Below are 19,940 nucleotides of genomic sequence, written 5' to 3' on the forward strand. Positions count from 1 at the left end.
TGTAAATGGTAGATTATCTGACACTCAAGAAGAAGGACTGATCTCATTATTACTGAAACAGGATACAAGTGGAAAATATAAAGATCCAGTCCATTTACAAAATTGGAGGCCCCTTACACTTCAGTGTTGTGATGCAAAAATCCTAGCAAAATGTATAGCGCATAGAATTAAAAGGTATTGCCGGATATTATTCATTCTAATCAGACAGGTTTTTTACATGGAAGATACATTGGAGATAATATAAGGCAAGTATTGGAAACATTAGAACACTATGGAAAATATGGGAAACCAGGCCTGCTATTCATAGCAGACTTCGAAAAGGCATTTGATAAAGTTCGACTGGGGTTTATATATAAATGCCTGGAGCATTTCAATTTTGGAGAACTCTCTTATAAAATGGGTCAAAATCATGTATAGTAACCCTAGGTGTAAAATAGTAAATAATGGCTATTTCTCAGAAAGTTTTAAACTGTCAAGAGGAGTGAAACAAGGTTGTCCACTATCGGCATATCTATTTATTGTGGCCATCGAGATGTTAGCGATTAAAATCAGATCTAATAATAATATCAGAGGATTAGAAATAAAGACCTTAAAAACAAAGGTGGCATTGTACGCTGATGATTCATGTTTTTTTAAAATCCACAACTAGAATCCCTCCACAGCCTCATAGAGGATCTAGATACATTTTCTAACCTCTCTGGATTACAACCAAATTATGACAAATGTACTATATTACGTATTGGATCACTAAAAAAATACAATTTTTACATTACCATGTAGTTTACCAATAAAATGGTCTGATGGTGATGTGGATATACTCGGAATACATATCCCAAAGGAAATAAATGATCTCACTTCAATAAATTTTAATAGAAAATTAGCAAAAATAGATAAGATCTTACTACCATGGAAAGGAAAATACCTGTCAATTTGTGGAAAAATCACCTGATTAACTCATTAGTATTATCACAGTTTACCTATTTGCTTATGGTCTTGCCTACGCCTAGCGAACAGTTTTTTAAATTATATGAGAAAAAAATATTCAATTTTATTTGGAGCGGCAAGCCAGACAAAATTAAAAGAGCATATTTATATAATGAATATGAATTCGGAGGACAGAAATTATTAAATATTAAAGCATTAGACCTATCACTAAAAGCTTCAGTCTTACAAAAGTTATACTTAAATCCGAACTGGTTCTCAAGCAAATTAGTAAGATTGTCTCACCCAATGTTCAAGAAAGGCCTTTTTTCCCTTTATTCAGATTACAACCTCACACTTTCAGTTATTTGAAAAGGAAATAATCTCCCAAATGTCACTATTTCTAAAACAAGCCATAGAAAGTTGGTTGCAATTTCAATTTAATCCTCCAGAAACGACAGAACAAATAATGCAACAAATATTGTGGTTAAATTCAAATATACTAATTGACAAAAACTTTATTTTTTGACAGAATGTTTAAAAAAGGTATAATCTTTGTAAATGATATCATCGGTAGGACTGGTGGAGTTATGACGCACATGCAGCTAACAAAAACATATGGAAATGTCTGCTCTACCCAAAATTACAACCAAATAATGGCAGCATTACCGCAAAAATGGAAGAGGAAAGTGGAGGGGGGAGAAAGTAAGGAACTTGTCTGTCGGCCTTGCATTAAAGAACATAATTGGTTAAGGAAAACTGTGATAAATAAAAAAATATATCAGTTTCACTTAAGGACCAAAGGATTGACAGCCGTCCCATATAGATTGCAAAATAGTTGGGAAGAGATCTTTGATGTACCGATCCCATGGCATAGTGTTTATGAACTGACACGCAAAACGACACGGATTCAAAATTAGAATCTTTCAATTTAAATTATTATATAAAATCCTTGCTACCAATAGAATGTTATTTATATGGGGGATACAATCCTCCCAGCTCTGCAGATTTTGCTGTGAAGAGACGGAATCATTGGACCATTTGTTTTGGTTCTGTCCATTTGTAGCTTGTTTTTGGACACTGGTCCAGGAATGGCTAAAGGATTGCAATATTTACCTGGAACTAACCTTGCAGATAGCATTACTGGGTGATCTGAAAAGTCATAGTCAATCAATCAATAATATAATAATACTTTTAGCAAAGCTGTTTATTTTTAACTCTCAATCTGTAGAAGCAATGAGAATAGAAAGGTTCAGAATTATTGTAAAACATCACAGTACGGTTGAAATATATATGGCAAATAGAAATCCGATATGGATGGTGTTAAGAGAGATAGATGGGAGGTATTGAATAGAGCTGAAGGATGGGACTAATAACAAATAACAACAAATAATAACAAAGATAGCTAATAATGTAAAGCATACTGTGTCCATAATAAGTATATAGGCTGTATGTTGGGAGCTTTTGGGAAAGAGCACAGTTAGAAAGATATGGCATATAGAAGCAAACCGGATGGACATCATGAAAACGATCGGAGAGGTTGAGAGTAGAAGTAGTTCAGGAGCAAAAAATAAATAAATAATAATAATAATAATAATGATATATATGTATGTATGTATATGTATATATATATGTATATATATAATAGAATTATTGTAAATTAACTGTGTCCATAAGGTGTAGATAGTAAGTATAGACCGGAAGTAGAGACCTGGGCATTGTTGTTCACTAATTTACTCCAAGTAGGGAAAGGATGGTGGGGTTGAAAAGTAATAAAGGGGAGTATATATATAAAAAAAAAAAAAAAAAAAAAAAATGGGGGATTGGAAGTGATGCAGACAATTACATTGATAGAAGATACAATCTATCTGCAATATTAAGCTGATCCATTCCCCCAAAAAAAAAAAAAAAAATAAAAAAAAAAAAAAAAAAAGAAGGAGAGTGATGGAGTGCTGTATCAGATGACCTGGCCTCCACAATCACCCAACCTCAACCCAATTGAGATGGTTTGGGATGAGTTGGACCGCAGAGTGAAGGAAAAGCAGCCAACAAGTGCTCAGCATATGTGGGAACTCCTTCAAGACTGTTGGAAAAGCATTCCTCATGAAGCTGGTTGAGAGAATGCCAAGAGTGTGCAAAGATGTCATCAAGGCAAAGGGTGGCTACTTTGAAGAATCTCAAATATATTTTGATTTGTTTAACACTTTTTTGGTTACTACATGATTCCATATATGTTATTTCATAGTTGAGAGAGAGAGAGAGAGAGAGAGAGAGAGAGAGAGAGAGAGAGAGAGAGAGAGAGAGAGAGAGAGAGAGAGAGAGAGAGAGAGAGAGAGAGAGAGAACTAACCAGAGGAGGAGGAACAGCCTCAGCCTTCATCAGATCTTCGTAGATCTCACCACCATCTTCATCATGGTAGACACAGTCATACAGATCCTCTTCATCCTCCACGCCTTTCTCACTGTCACACACAGGAAGGACTAACACATTATCACATGACCTATAATGACACTCATTTGTCAAGAGGGCAGGAATAAATGTTATGGAGGCACAAGACAGGAGAGATCATGAGGATTTAGACAGTAAAAACCCTATGAGTAAAATACGTATTTTTGGTTGAAAAGACGTTGAAAATGCGTATTTTTGGTTGAAAACGTCTTGTGCTCACTGGGAACCAAGAGGTAAGGAGAGACATACTCGATCAGGTCCACCAGATGGTTATAAATGTCCTCATCTTCTTCTAGACTGTCCTCTGAAGGAAAAGCCCTTTGGAAAGATAAGCGTCAGTAACGGCTCAAAACATATACTAATACAGAACACAGTTTGATTTGGAAATTGGAATAAACACCAAGAACTTACTTTATTCCTGTTTGTTCTGAAATCGTAGTGCTGGATAGTTTGGACAATGTGTCCAAAACCTGCAAATGAAAACAAGTAGAAACGTTTTAGACTTGGTTACTGCAATTAGCATATTAGCGTTGTACTTCTGTTGTTTGGTCAGTAGAGGGCAGTGTTCCCTAATAGTAGATCATTACAGTACGAGACCTGTGGAAGAGCAGTAAATTGTTTTGAGTGATTAAATTACATTCCAACATAATCCATACGGTTAAGAACATGGTTTCTATTGCATAATTAATAGAAAGTAGTAATAATAATTATCATACTTTTTTTCCCTCTCTAATTTCAGACACCAGCCTGAGACTTGTAGGGAATGAAAAGGCTGTGACTTTGTCAGCTGCTACAGAATCACACAGTGTTCATACGATGTCATCAATACAATACAATAGGGAATAATCAGTGTGTCCTCTGTCCTGTCTGGCGTCAATCACTCTCCACAGATATGAGAATAATCCATAACATTCAGTATTAAAGGGATACTTTGAGATTTTGGCAATGAGGCCATGTATCTACTTCCCCCAGAGTCGGATCAACTCGTGGATACCATTTTTATATCTTTGTGTCCAGTATGAAGGAAGAGGTAGTTTCGCTAACCAATGCTAACTAGCATTAGCGCAATGACTGGAAGTCTATGGGTATCTGCTAGACACAGATAAATAAAAATGGTATCCACAAAATCATCTGACACTGGGGGAAGTAGAAAAAGGGCCTCATTGCCAAAATCTCAAAGTATCCCTTTTAATACTGAATGTTATGGATTATTCTCATATCTGTGGATAGTGATTGACGCCAGACTGAAGTATCTCTTTAAGTCTAGTGACCATCAACCTCCACCTTGAGTGTCAGAAACAGAACACTGGAAATCATGTGTATTACAGAAAGAAAAAAAAATTATATAAATATGCTCAACATTGTGCTAATCAATCACTCTACACTGAGTCTGAACTTTAGTGATCATACATTTCCCCATTACACTCCCTATAGAGAATTCCTGTAAGTAAATCATGGTACATTAATTACTAGATAAAATAAAGCAATGAAAGGAAAATCCAAATAGACCAATGTAACGATAAAATAGTGTAAAAGTGGTTGAAGAATAAAATCAATGATTGTATCTTTAACTTAATTAGAAGTGTTCGGCTCTTTGAGTCAGTGAACATGTGATTGACAAGTATGACGTACGACACGTAATTTCACGCTGAAGTGGTCAGTAATGACCCTGTCCGCGACCTGATAGGCTGAGAGCCTTTCTAACTGTATGCTAATGAGCCAAAATACCACTTAATACAAATCACTTTAACACTGTTCTTATAGTGGCTTGATATTGTGTAACAAATAGAAATGTCCTGTTGACTCATATGTTGTAGTTCCTTCCTATTTCTCTGTAGATTATCTATTGGTCTATAAACACACACACACACACACACACACACACACACATTTAGCCCCTAGCCCTCAGCTCTTGCTGATCAACAATGATCACACCAGCTCATCTAGACGTCCCCTCCCCCAGCCAGGCTACAAAATGAATCACATTAAACGCACACACACACACATAGACACAGACACACAGACACACACACACACACACACACACACACACAGGATATTGGTTGGTGGCCATATGATTTATACTGTTTCACAGCTGTGCAAGATCCATACTGTAGATACTCTATACCTTTATACCTCTCTACCTCTCTACCTCTCTACCTCTCTACCTCTCTACCTCTCTACCTCTCTACCTCTCTACCTCTATACCTCTATACCTCTCTACCTCTCTACCTCTCTACCTCTCTACCTCTACCCTCTACCCCTCTACCCCCTACCCCCATACCTCTCACCTCTCTACCTCTCTACCTCTATACCTCTCTACCTCTCTACCTCTATACCTCTATACCTCTCTACCTCTATACCTCTCTACCTCTATACTATACCTCTATACTATACCTCTCTACCTCTCTACCTCTCTACCTCTCTACCTCTCTACCTCTCTACCTCTATACCTCTATACCTCTCTACCTCTCTACCTCTATACCTCTCTACCTCTATACCTCTCTACCTCTCTACCTCTCCACTGGGTTAGGTGAAGTGTATTCTCAGTTAACCCCTCTCCACTGGGTTAGGTGAAGTGCAATCTCAGTTAACCCCTCTCTACTGGGTTAGGTGAAGTGTACTCTCAGTTAACCCCTCTCCACTGGGTTAGGTGAAGTGTAATCTCAATTAACCCCTCTCCACTGGGTTAGGTGAAGTGTAATCTGAGTTAACCCCTCTCCACTGAGTTAGGTGAAGTGTAATCTCAGTTAACCCCTCTCCACAGGGTTAGGTGAAATATAATCTCAGTTAACCCCTCTCCACAGGGTTAGGTGAAGTGTAATCTCAGTTAACCCCTCTCCACAGGGTTAGGTGAAGTGTAATATCAGTTAACCCCTCTCCACTGGGTTAGGTGAAGTGTAATCTCAGTTAACCCCTCTCCACAGGGTTAGGTGAAGTGTAATATCAGTTAACCCCTCTCCACAGGGTTAGGTGAAGTGTAATCTCAGTTAACCCCTCTCCACTGGGTTAGGTGAAGTGTAATATCAGTTAACCCCTCTCCACCGGGTTAGGTGAAGTGTAATATCAGTTAACCCCTCTCCACTGGGTTAGGTGAAGTGTAATCTCAGTTAACCCCTCTCCACTGGGTTAAGTGAAGTGTAATCTCAGTTAACCCCTCTCCACATGGTTAGGTTAAGTATAATCTCAGTTAATTTAACCCGGTGGAGAGGGGTTAACTGAGATTACACTTAACCTAACCCGGTGGAGAGGGGTTAAGTGTAATCTCAGTTAACCCCTCTCCACCGGGTTAGGTGGAGTGTAATCTCAGTTAACCCCTCTCCACTGGGTTAGGTGAAGTGTAATATCAGTTAATCCCTCTCTACTGGGTTAGGTGAAGTGTAATCTCAGTTAACCCCTCTCCACTGGGTTAGGTGAAGTGTAATCTCAGTTAACCCCTCTCCACTGGGTTAGGTGAAGTGTCACATCAGTTAACCCCTCTCCACTGGGTTAGGTGAAGTGTAATCTGAGTTAACCCCTCTCCACTGGGTTAGGTGAAGTGTAATCTCAGTTAACCCCTCTCTACTGGGTTAGGTGAAGTGTAATCTCAGTTAACCCCTCTCCACTGGGTTAGGTGAAGTGTAACCTCAGTTAACCCCTCTCCACTGGGTTAGGTGAAGTGTAATCTCAGTTAACCCCTCTCCACTGGGTTAGGTGAAGTGCTCTGTCATAGACTTCTCCTCAATCAATCCATGAGTCATAAACACGGAACACATTCTTACAAAACACCACTTTTATACAGACTATAAAATACTGCTCACTTTCAACACACATTCTATCAAGACTCAGATAGCACATCATTACAAACATTGCAATGTTTGACAAAGGCAGTTCAAACCCCATCACATGGTAAGTGAATTTGAGGACAGGCCATATGAACACCAGGACAGAGGACAGAGGCCACCTCAGGCCATATGAACACCAGGACAGAGGACAGAGGCCACCTCAGGCCATATGAACACCAGGACAGAGAACAGAGCCTACCTCAGGCCATAGGAATACCAGGACAGAGGACAGAGCCCACCTCAGGCCATATGAATACCAGGACAGAGGACAGAGCCCACCTCAGGCCATATGAATACCAGGACAGAGAACAGAGGCCACCTCAGGCCATAGGAATACCAGGACAGAGGACAGAGCCTACCTCAGGCCATAGGAATACCAGGACAGAGAACAGAGCCCACCTCAGGCCATAGGAATACCAGGACAGAGAACAGAGCCTACCTCAGGCCATAGGAATACCAGGACAGAGAACAGAGCCTACCTCAGGCCATAGGAATACCAGGACAGAGAACAGATGCCACCTCAGGACATAGGAATACCAGGACAAAGGACAGCAAGCCATAGGAATACCAGGACAGAGAACAGAGGCCACCTCAGGCCATAGGAATACCAGGACAGAGGACAGAGCCTACCTCAGGCCATAGGAATACCAGGACAGAGAACAGAGCCTACCTCAGGCCATAGGAATACCAGGACAGAGAACAGAGGCCACCTCAGGCCATAGGAATACCAGGACAGAGGACAGAGCCTACCTCAGGCCATTGGAATACCAGATCAGAAGATCTCACAGTCATGGTCAGTCAGTCAGTGAGTCAGACAGAGTCCCATAGCGTCTGGATCAGATCAGTAACAGGTGCAGGATAAGACAGTCAGGAACACAGGGACACCTGCCTTTGATGGGGTTCAGACAATTTACATTATTTAATTTCATCTAATTTGATTAATGCCAGAAGGATTAGAGGCAACACGAGATAAAAGAACAGAGATAGTGTGATTAAGACATAATCACTTCTTTAGCTACAGCAAGTGTGAGTGTGTGTGCGTGTGTGTGTGTGAGTGTGAGTGTATGTGTGCGTGTGTGTGTGCGTGTGGATGTGTGTGCGGTGCGGGTGCATGCTTAAATATGAAAGAGAACGATTTACAATGATGTTTTGTATTTCAAAGGGGAAACTATGTCCCTCAACATCTGATGAAAATGTTCTTACTATTATCCACAGTAGGGGAAACAGCTCCATGTACTGTTATCTATAGTAGGGGAAACAGCTCCATGTACTGTTATCTGTAGTAGGGAAAACAGCTCCATGTACTGTTATCTCTAGTAGGGGAAACAGCTCCATGTACTGTTATCTATAGTAGGGGAAACAGCTCCATGTACTGTTATCTATAGTAGGGGAAACAGCTCCATGTACTGTTATCTATAGTAGGGGAAACAGCTCCATGTACTGTTATCTCTAGTAGGGGAAACAGCTCCATGTACTGTTATCTGTAGTAGGGGAAACAGCTCCATGTACTGTTATCTGTAGTAGGGGAAACAGCTCCATGTACTGTTATCTATAGTAGGGGAAACAGCTCCATGTACTGTTATCTATAGTAGGGGAAACAGCTCCATGTACTGTTATCTACACTAGGGGAAACAGCTCCATGTACTGTTATCTATAATAGGGGAAACAGCTCCATGTACTGTTATCTGCAGTAGGGGAAACAGCTCCATATACTGTTATCTATAGTAGGGGAAACAGCTCCATGTACTGTTATCTGTAGTAGGGGAAACAGCTCCATGTACTGTTATCTACAGTAGGGGAAACAGCTCCATGTACTGTTATCTATAGTAGGGGGAAACAGCTCCATGTACTGTTATCTGTAGTAGGTGAAACAGCTCCATATACTGTTATCTATAGTAGGGGAAACAGCTCCATGTACTGTTATCTGTAGTAGGGGAAACAGCTCCATGTACTGTTATCTATAGTAGGGGAAACAGCTCCATGTACTGTTATCTGTAGTAGGGGAAACAGCTCCATGTACTGTTATCTGTAGTAGGGGAAACAGCTCCATGTACTGTTATCTACAGTAGGGGAAACAGCTCCATGTACTGTTATCTGTAGTAGGGGAAACAGCTCCATGTACTGTTATCTGTAGTAGGGGAAACAGCTCCATGTACTGTTATCTATAGTAGGGTAAACAGCTCCATGTACTGTTATCTATAGTAGGGGGAAACAGCTCCATGTACTGTTATCTGCAGTAGGGGAAACAGCTCCATGTACTGTTATCTATAGTAGGGGAAACAGCTCCATGTACTGTTATCTGTAGTAGGGGAAACAGCTCCATGTACTGTTATCTGTAGTAGGGGAAACAGCTCCATGTACTGTTATCTATAGTAGGGGAAACAGCTCCATGTACTGTTATCTGCAGTAGGGGAAACAGCTCCATGTACTGTTATCTATAGTAGGGGAAACAGCTCCATGTACTGTTATCTGCAGTAGGGGAAACAGCTCCATGTACTGTTATCTATAGTAGGGGAAACAGCTCCATGTACTGTTATCTGTAGTAGGGGAAACAGCTCCATGTACTGTTATCTACAGTAGGGGAAACAGCTCCATGTACTGTTATCTATAGTAGGGGAAACAGCTCCATGTACTGTTATCTGTAGTAGGGGAAACAGCTCCATATACTGTTATCTATAGTAGGGGAAACAGCTCCATGTACTGTTATCTGTAGTAGGGGAAACAGCTCCATGTACTGTTATCTGTAGTAGGGGAAACAGCTCCATGTACTGTTATCTATAGTAGGAGAAACAGCTCCATGTACTGTTATCTGTAGTAGGGGAAACAGCTCCATGTACTGTTATCTATAGTAGGGGAAACAGCTCCATGTACTGTTATCTGTAGTAGGGGAAACAGCTCCATGTACTGTCCTGAGTGGCGCAGTGGTCTAAGGCACTGCATCGCAGTGCTAACTGTGCCACTAGAGATCCTGGTTCGAATCCAGGCTCTGTCGCAGCCGGCCGCGACCGGGAGACTCATGGGCGGCGCATAATTGGCACAGCGTCGTCTAGGGTAGGGGAGGGAATGGCCGGCAGGGATGTAGCTCAGTTGATAGAGCATGGCGTTTGCAACGCCAGGGTTGTGGGTTCGATTCCCACGGGGGGCCAGTATAAAAAAAAATATGTAATCACTAACTGTAAGTCGCTCTGGATAAGAGCGTCTGCTAAATGACTAAAATGTAAATGTAAAAAAATCTATAGTAGGGGAAACAGCTCCATGTACTGTTATCTATAGTAGGGGAAACAGCTCCATGTACTGTTATCTGTAGTAGGGGAAACAGCTCCATGTACTGTTATCTGTAGTAGGGGAAACAGCTCCATGTACTGTTATCTGTAGTAGGGGAAACAGCTCCATGTACTGTTATCTATAGTAGGGGAAACAGCTCCATGTACTGTTATCTGTAGTAGGAAACAGCTCCATGTACTGTTATCTGTAGTAGGGGGAAACAGCTCCATGTACTGTTATCTATAGTACGGGGAAACAGCTCCATGTACTGTTATCTATAGTAGGGGAAACAGCTCCATGTACTGTTATCTGTAGTAGGGGAAACAGCTCCATGTACTGTTATCTATAGTAGGGGGAAACAGCTCCATTTACTGTTATCTATAGTAGGGGGAAACAGCTCCATGTACTGTTATCTATAGTAGGGGAAACAGCTCCATGTACTGTTATCTATAGTAGGGGAAACAGCTCCATGTACTGTTATCTATAGTAGGGGAAACAGCTCCATGTACTGTTATCTATAGTAGGGGAAACAGCTCCATGTACTGTTATCTATAGTAGGGGGAAACAGCTCCATTTACTGTTATCTACAGTAGGGGAAACAGCTCCATGTACTGTTATCTATAGTAGGGGAAACAGCTCCATGTACTGTTATCTATAGTAGGGGGAAACAGCTCCATGTACTGTTATCTGTAGTAGGGGAAACAGCTCCATGTACTGTTATCTGCAGTAGGGGAAAACAGCTCCATGTACTGTTATCTATAGTAGGGGAAACAGCTCCATGTACTGTTATCTATAGTAGGGGAAACAGCTCCATGTACTGTTATCTGTAGTAGGGGAAACAGCTCCATGTACTGTTATCTACAGTAGGGGAAACAGCTCCATGTACTGTTATCTATAGTAGGGGGAAACAGCTCCATGTACTGTTATCTGTAGTAGGGGAAACAGCTCCATGTACTGTTATCTATAGTAGGGGAAACAGCTCCATGTACTGTTATCTGTAGTAGGGGAAACAGCTCCATGTACTGTTATCTATAGTAGGGGAAACAGCTCCATGTACTGTTATCTACAGTAGGGGAAACAGCTCCATGTACTGTTATCTATAGTTTTATCTACAGTAGGGGAAACAGCTCCATGTACTGTTATCTATAGTAGGGGGAAACAGCTCCATGTACTGTTATCTATAGTAGGGGGAAACAGCTCCATGTACTGTTATCTATAGTACGGGGAAACAGCTCCATGTACTGTTATCTGTAGTAGGGGAAACAGCTCCATGTACTGTTATCTACAGTAGGGGAAACAGCTCCATGTACTGTTATCTATAGTAGGGGAAACAGCTCCATGTACTGTTATCTGTAGTAGGGGAAACAGCTCCATGTACTGTTATCTATAGTAGGGGGAAACAGCTCCATTTACTGTTATCTATAGTAGGGGAAACAGCTCCATGTACTGTTATCTATAGTAGGGGAAACAGCTCCATGTACTGTTATCTATAGTAGGGGAAACAGCTCCATGTACTGTTATCTACAGTAGGGGAAACAGCTCCATGTACTGTTATCTATAGTTATTAATAGGGGAAACAGCTCCATGTACTGTTATCTACAGTAGGGGGAAACAGCTCCATGTACTGTTATCTATAGTAGGGGGAAACAGCTCCATGTACTGTTATCTGTAGTAGGGGAAACAGCTCCATGTACTTTTATCTATAGTAGGGGAAACAGCTCCATGTACTGTTATCTGTAGTAGGGGGAACAGCTCCATGTACTGTTATCTGTAGTAGGGGAAACAGCTCCATGTACTGTTATCTATAGTAGGGGAAACAGCTCCATGTACTGTTATCTATAGTAGGGGAAACAGCTCCATGTACTGTTATCTGTAGTAGGGGAAACAGCTCCATGTACTGTTATCTGTAGTAGGGGAAACAGCTCCATGTACTGTTATCTGTAGTAGGGGAAACAGCTCCATGTACTGTTATCTATAGTAGGGGAAACAGCTCCATGTACTGTTATCTATAGTAGGGGGAAACAGCTCCATGTACTGTTATCTACAGTAGGGGAAACAGCTCCATGTACTGTTATCTATAGTAGGGGAAACAGCTCCATGTACTGTTATCTACAGTAGGGGAAACAGCTCCATGTACTGTTATCTACAGTAGGGGAAACAGCTCCATGTACTGTTATCTACAGTAGGGGAAACAGCTCCATGTACTGTTATCTGCAGTAGGGGAAACAGCTCCATGTACTGTTATCTATAGTAGGGGAAACAGCTCCATGTACTGTTATCTATAGTAGGGGAAACAGCTCCATGTACTGTTATCTACTGTAGGGGAAACAGCTCCATGTACTGTTATCTATAGTAGGGGAAACAGCTCCATGTACTGTTATCTATAGTAGGGGAAACAGCTCCATGTACTGTTATCTACAGTAGGGGAAACAGCTCCATGTACTGTTATCTACAGTAGGGGAAACAGCTCCATGTACTGTTATCTATAGTAGGGGGAACAGCTCCATGTACTGTTATCTACAGTAGGGGAAATAGCTCCATGTACTGTTATCTATAGTAGGGGAAACAGCTCCATGTACTGTTATCTGTAGTAGGGGGAAACAGCTCCATGTACTGTTATCTGTAGTAGGGGGAAACAGCTCCATGTACTGTTATCTGTAGTAGGGGAAACAGCTCCATGTACTGTTATCTATAGTAGGGGAAACAGCTCCATGTACTTTTATCTACAGTAGGGGAAACAGCTCCATGTACTGTTATCTACAGTAGAGGGAACAGCTCCATGTACTGTTATCTGTAGTAGGGGAAACAGCTCCATATACTGTTATCTATAGTAGGGGGAAACAGCTCCATGTACTGTTATCTGTAGTAGGGGAAACAGCTCCATGTACTGTTATCTACAGTAGAGGGAACAGCTCCATGTACTGTTATCTGTAGTAGGGGAAACAGCTCCATGTACTGTTATCTATAGTAGGGGGAAACAGCTCCATGTACTGTTATCTATAGTAGGGGAAACAGCTCCATGTACTGTTATCTATAGTAGGGGGAAACAGCTCCATGTACTGTTATCTGTAGTAGGGGAAACAGCTCCATGTACTGTTATCTGTAGTAGGGGAAACAGCTCCATGTACTGTTATCTGTAGTAGGGGAAACAGCTCCATGTACTGTTATCTGTAGTAGGGGAAACAGCTCCATGTACTGTTATCTGCAGTAGGGGAAACAGCTCCATGTACTGTTATCTATAGTAGGGGAAACAGCTCCATGTACTGTTATCTATAGTAGGGGAAACAGCTCCATGTACTGTTATCTCTAGTAGGGGAAACAGCTCCATGTACTGTTATCTGTAGTAGGGGAAACAGCTCCATGTACTGTTATCTCTAGTAGGGGAAACAGCTCCATGTACTGTTATCTGTAGTAGGGGGAAACAGCTCCATGTACTGTTATCTGTAGTAGGGGAAACAGCTCCATGTACTGTTATCTGCAGTAGGGGAAACAGCTCCATGTACTGTTATCTCTAGTAGGGGAAACAGCTCCATGTACTGTTATCTGTAGTAGGGGAAACAACTCCATGTACTGTTATCTATAGTAGGGGGAAACAGCTCAATGTACTGTTATCTACAGTAGGGGAAACAGCTCCATGTACTGTTATCTATAGTAGGGGAAACAGCTCCATGTACTGTTATCTATAGTAGGGGAAACAGCTCCATGTACTGTTATCTATAGTAGGGGAAACAGCTCCATGTACTGTTATCTATAGTAGGGGAAACAGCTCCATGTACTGTTATCTATAGTAGGGGGAAACAGCTCCATGTACTGTTATCTATAGTAAGGGGAAACAGCTCCATGTACTGTTATCTATAGTAGGGGGAAACAGCTCCATGTACTGTTATCTGTAGTAGGGGAAACAGCTTACATTTTCATACTTTTTTGAACTAGTCCCCCATGGGAATTGAACCCACAACCTAGCGTTGCAAGCGCCATGCTCAACCAACTGAACCACAATGGACCCTCTCCCTCACAAGCACCATGCTCAACCAACTGAACCACAATGGACCCTCTCCCTCACAAGCACCATGCTCAACCAACTGAACCACAATGGACCCTCTCCCTCACAAGCACCATGCTCAACCAACTGAACCACAATGGACCCTCTCCCTCACAAGCACCATGCTCAACCAACTGAACCACAATGGACCCTCTCCCTCACTCTTCTATTGCCTAGTTCTCTCTCTATCTATTATTGTTTGACTCATTTACTATTCCTTTCTACACTCTCTCTTTCCCTCTCTCTCCCAGCCTCTCTCCCCCAGCCCTTCTCTCTCTCTCTTTCCCTCTCTCCCCCAGCCCTTCTCTCTCTCTCTCTCTCCCTCTCTCCCCCAGTCTCTCTCTCTCTCTCTCTCCCTTGTGCTGGGGTGTGAGAAGCTTATAACTCCATCCTGTCTGACACCAAAGACAAGGGCGGCACTGCTGCCAAGGTGCATCACAGAATCCTCAGTAACTACTACTACCCTGGGGCTGGCCACAACACACGCACGCACGCACGCACGCACGCACGCACGCACGCACGCACGCACGCACACGCACGCACGCACACACACACACACACACACACACAGAGAAACACTCAAAAACAACCTTTTCTCACATACAGTGCACATTCACAGTATAACAGTCACACACACACATTGCCACACACACACACACTCACACTCCCACCAACAACAACAACACACACACATCCATTCATAGCCACAGGCAGCTACACTGCACATGCATCAGTGCCAAGCCATAATTTTTCTGACAGTAGTAAACTTGTTAGCAACATCTCAGAAGGCTTGTCACAGAACTGACGAAGGAACCATATGAACTCTCTAAAACAAAATGTCATATTGCTCCTATTCTAGTTTCTATATGAAACTTCAACCACCTCTTACAATCCCACTCTCACTGCACTGTATATGGTTAAGGAAAGAAGAACATCAACTAGACCATGGTTCAATGGTAACCCAGGGCTTCCTTATTCAATACCAGGGCTTCCTTATTCAATACCAGGGCTTCCTTATTCAATACCAGGGCTTCCTTATTCAATACCAGGGCTTCATTATTCAATACCAGGGCTTCCTTATTCAATACCACAACCAGACATCACAGTTTAAGCTCTCACAGAACAACACCGCCACAAACAGCAGATATTCTCTCCCTTTCATGGAATCCACCAACGCTGACTCAACACGGTGACACCACCACGGGTCATGGAACAGTCAAGTAGAGCTGAAGCCCATGTCTCACGGTGTGTAAACCTGATCACAGTCAAGGTGATTGGACTCTGCTGTCGGCTTCAGTGTTATCACAGTCAAGGTGATTGGACTCTACTGTCGGCTTCAGTGTTATCACAGTCAAGGTGATTGGACTCTACTGTCGGCTTCAGTGTTATCCCAGTCAAGGTGATTGGACTCTACTGTCGGCTTCAGTGTTATCACAGTCAAGGTGATTGGACTCTACTGTCGGCTTCAGTGTTATCACAGTCAAGGTGATTGGACTCTACTGTCGGCTTCAGTGTTATCACAGTCAAGGTGATTGGACTCTACTGTCGGCTTCAGTGTTATCCCAGTCAAGGTGATTGGACTCTACTGTCGGCTTCAGTGTTATCCCAGTCAAGGTGATTGGACTCTACTGTCGGCTTCAGTGTTATCCCAGTCAAGGTGATTGGACTCTACTGTCGGCTTCAGTGTTATCACAGTCAAGGTGATTGGACTCTACTGTCGGCTTCAGTGTTATCCCAGTCAAGGTGATTGGACTCTACTGTCGGCTTCAGTGTTATCCCAGTCAAGGTGATTGGACTCTACTGTCGGCTTCAGTGTTATCACAGTCAAGGTGATTGGACTCTACTGTCGGCTTCAGTGTTATCACAGTCAAGGTGATTGGACTCTACTGTCGGCTTCAGTGTTATCACAGTCAAGGTGATTGGACTCTGCTGTCGGCTTCAGTGTTATCACAGTCAAGGTGATTGGACTCTGCTGTCGGCTTCAGTGTTATCCCAGTCAAGGTGATTGGACTCTACTGTCGGCTTCAGTGTTATCACAGTCAAGGTGATTGGACTCTGCTGTCGGCTTCAGTGTTATCACAGTCAAGGTGATTGGACTCTGCTGTCGGCTTCAGTGTTATCACAGTCAAGGTGATTGGACTCTACTGTCGGCTTCAGTGTTATCACAGTCAAGGTGATTGGACTCTGCTGTCGGCTTCAGTGTTATCACAGTCAAGGTGATTGGACTCTGCTGTCGGCTTCAGTGTTATCACAGTCAAGGTGATTGGACTCTACTGTCGGCTTCAGTGTTATCACAGTCAAGGTGATTGGACTCTACTGTCGGCTTCAGTGTTATCCCAGTCAAGGTGATTGGACTCTACTGTCGGCTTCAGTGTTATCACAGTCAAGGTGATTGGACTCTACTGTCGGCTTCAGTGTTATCACAGTCAAGGTGATTGGACTCTACTGTCGGCTTCAGTGTTATCACAGTCAAGGTGATTGGACTCTACTGTCGGCTTCAGTGTTATCACAGTCAAGGTGATTGGACTCTACTGTCGGCGTCAGTGGAAACACTACACACTCCACCTCTCAAATGTGTGGCTGAGTCCCAAATGACATCCAAATCCCTACAGAGTGCACTACTTTTGACCAACGCCCAGAGCTGTGGTCCAAATTAGTGCACTATATAGGGAATAGAGTTCCATTTTGGATGCATCCTATCTCTCAATGTATAAGTGTGTTAGTGGGACTGATCACAGAGGACACATAGTCAAAACACTACCCCTCCTCTTCCTCTCAGATCCACAAAAGGGCTTAAAGGGCTAGGGGCTAGGGGTTGGGTGCTAGGGGTTAGGGGCTAGGGGTTGGGGGTTAGGGGCTAGGGTTTGGGGCTAAGGGCTAGGGGCTAGGGGTTAGGGGCTAGGGGTTAGGGGCTAGGGGTTGGGGGGCTAGGGGTTGGGGGCTAGGGGTTGGGGGGCTAGGGGGCTAGGGGGCTAGGGGGCTAGTGGGGGCTAGGGGTTGGGTGCTAGGGGTTAGGGGCTAGGGTTTGGGGCTAAGGGCTAGGGGCTAGGGGTTAGGGGTTAGGGGCTAGGGGTTAGGGGCTAGGGGTTGGGGGCTAGGGGCTAGTTTGGGGTTCAGGGTAAGTGTGTTAGTAGGACTCTGGTCAGAGAGGGCAGACAGCCCTGCAGCTGAAACACATACTGGTAGTCTAATGACTCCGTCCTGTTCTCTCCAAGTAGCGCTGTCACACAGGCTGCGTCCCAAATGGTCCCTTATACATAGTGCACTCCTTTTCACCGGGGCATTGCAGAGCACTGCATATGGCTCTGGTAAAAAGGAGTGCACTATATAGGGAATAGGGTGCCATTTAAGACCCAGCCATTGTCTAATGAGTTGAGAACCTGTTCTCCAGGCAGCACTGTGACAGTTTCCCTTTTCCATTATTCAATGACCCTGGCTCTAATGCTCTCAGAAGGACAATGGTGTATCAATGAATGCTATTAGTGAGGCAGGAAAATGTACATTATGCATCAGTGGCAGGCACTGGGGCCCACAGAGATTTCTCAAGTTACAGGGAGGGCTGTGCTACAGTGTCATGTTGTCAAGTTACAAGGAGGGCTGTGCTACAGTGTCACGTTGTCAAGTTACAAGGAGGGCTGTGCTACAGTGTCACGTTGTCAAGTTACAAGGAGGGCTGTGCTACAGTGTCACGTTGTCAAGTTACAAGGAGGGCTGTGCTATAGTGTCACGTTGTCAAGTTACAAGGAGGGCTGTGCTACAGTGTCACGTTGTCAAGTTACAAGGAGGGCTGTGCTATAGTGTCACGTTGTCAAGTTACAAGGAGGGCTGTGCTACAGTGTCACGTTGTCAAGTTACAAGGAGGGCTGTGCTATAGTGCAACTATGTACAGTGTATACAGTCACTGCCCTGTCCACAGATTGACTGCGTTCTTAGGTATGCTTCATCCAACTACAGTAAAAGTCACTACAGGCCTATGCACATTTAGTCTTCCGGTAATTTATACGTTTGGTCAGATTTTGGTCACACACAATTTGGTGAGGAAAATGTTTAAATATATTTTGATTAATCGATGACGTCTGTGGGTTCAATCACAAATGGTGAAACTGTTGATGGGTTCCTCATACTGACAGTAGGCCTGCATAACTCCCCGGTTGGTATACATACTATGTCATAGTGTACATAGCATCTTCGTATACAGTAGATATTATAATATCTGTGTTTGCATGAGGAGCCCTGGAATCATCCTCTCCTTATTATCTCATTCTAATCTCATATCTCATCTGCATAACTGACACGTAATCCATGTAACCGTGGCGATATATTGTTGTTGTTCCTGACATGACTGGCAACCGTGACCAATGAGAAGATACGCTGCTGTAATCCAGCCTGGTGAGTGGCTCATGGCTCTGAGGTTATTGCTTGGAGATGATGCTAGGCACTGTAGTACTGTTCAGCATTGTATCGTAGTCCCCGAACAGACAGCTGACAGTAACAACTGTCTTTGTCGTTAAGAAAATTGTACTGTGATAATGTCAAAAGACATCCTGTAGCCTCTACACTAGACCCCCACCATACAGACGTATCCAACTCTGTAGTCATTTTTTACATTTTTAAAAAACATTTTTAGTCATTTAGCAGACGCTCTTATCCAGAGCGACTTACAGGAGCAATTAGGGTTAAGTGCCTTGCTCAAGGACACGTCGACAGATTTTTCACCCAGTCGGCTCGGGGATTAGAACCAGCGACCTTTTCGGTTACTGGCACAACGCTCTTTCTCACTAAGCTACCTGCCGCCCATTGAGTCCATTGACTTACCTATCTAATTCCCCTTTGAGACTCCCTAGCCCACATTTTACACTCTGCTGGATGACATAGAACAAAACGGAACAACTGGTTTCTCAGAGGGGCCTTTTGGGTGAAGGTCTGGACTAAGACTTTAGCCTCGAACCCTGCTAGCGACGCACGCTACCAGACCAGACCAGGGGTGCTACGGGGGGGTAGCTAGAGAGTGGTGGTCACGCCCGGAGCCGGATCCACTTATTACGACGATCGTGACAGCCCCGAACCCCGCTAGCGACGCACGCTGCCGTACTTCTGTTTCAGAACAGCAAGATTTCAGCTTCCGGTAGATGTAGAGATGACTTGAAATACTGACATCGTAACTGAACAAGAGAGAGCTAGCATCCTGAACACATTATATACAGTACCAGTCAAAAGTTTGAACACACCTACTCATTCCAGGGTTTATCTTTATTTTTTACTATTTTCTACATTGTAGAATAATAGTGAAGACATCAAAACTATGAAATAACACATATCGAATCATGTAGTAACCAAAAAAGTGTTAAACAAATCAAAATATATTTTATATTTCAGATTCTTTAAAGTAGCCACCCTTAGCCTTGATGACAGCTTTGCACACTCTTGGCATTCTCTCAACC

General features: G+C 43.0%; 1 protein-coding gene across 2 annotated transcripts in view; it reads right to left on the minus strand.

Annotated features, from left to right (window-relative positions):
* The window catches only part of LOC121569363 (guanine nucleotide exchange factor VAV3), a 168,849-nt gene that overhangs the window by 93,332 nt on the left and 55,577 nt on the right, over positions 1-19,940 (minus strand). For both annotated transcript variants that reach the window (XM_041880256.2, XM_041880257.2), the window contains exons 3-5: positions 3,781-3,839; positions 3,619-3,687; positions 3,271-3,382 (exon numbers count right to left, since the gene is read on the minus strand). In XM_041880256.2, the coding sequence (XP_041736190.2) occupies positions 3,271-3,382; positions 3,619-3,687; positions 3,781-3,839 (240 nt within the window). The remainder of the gene's footprint in view (positions 1-3,270; positions 3,383-3,618; positions 3,688-3,780; positions 3,840-19,940) is intronic.

The sequence above is a fragment of the Coregonus clupeaformis genome, chromosome 7 (assembly GCF_020615455.1).
Source record: "Coregonus clupeaformis isolate EN_2021a chromosome 7, ASM2061545v1, whole genome shotgun sequence".
In the NCBI taxonomy this organism is placed as follows: Eukaryota; Metazoa; Chordata; class Actinopteri; order Salmoniformes; family Salmonidae; genus Coregonus; species Coregonus clupeaformis.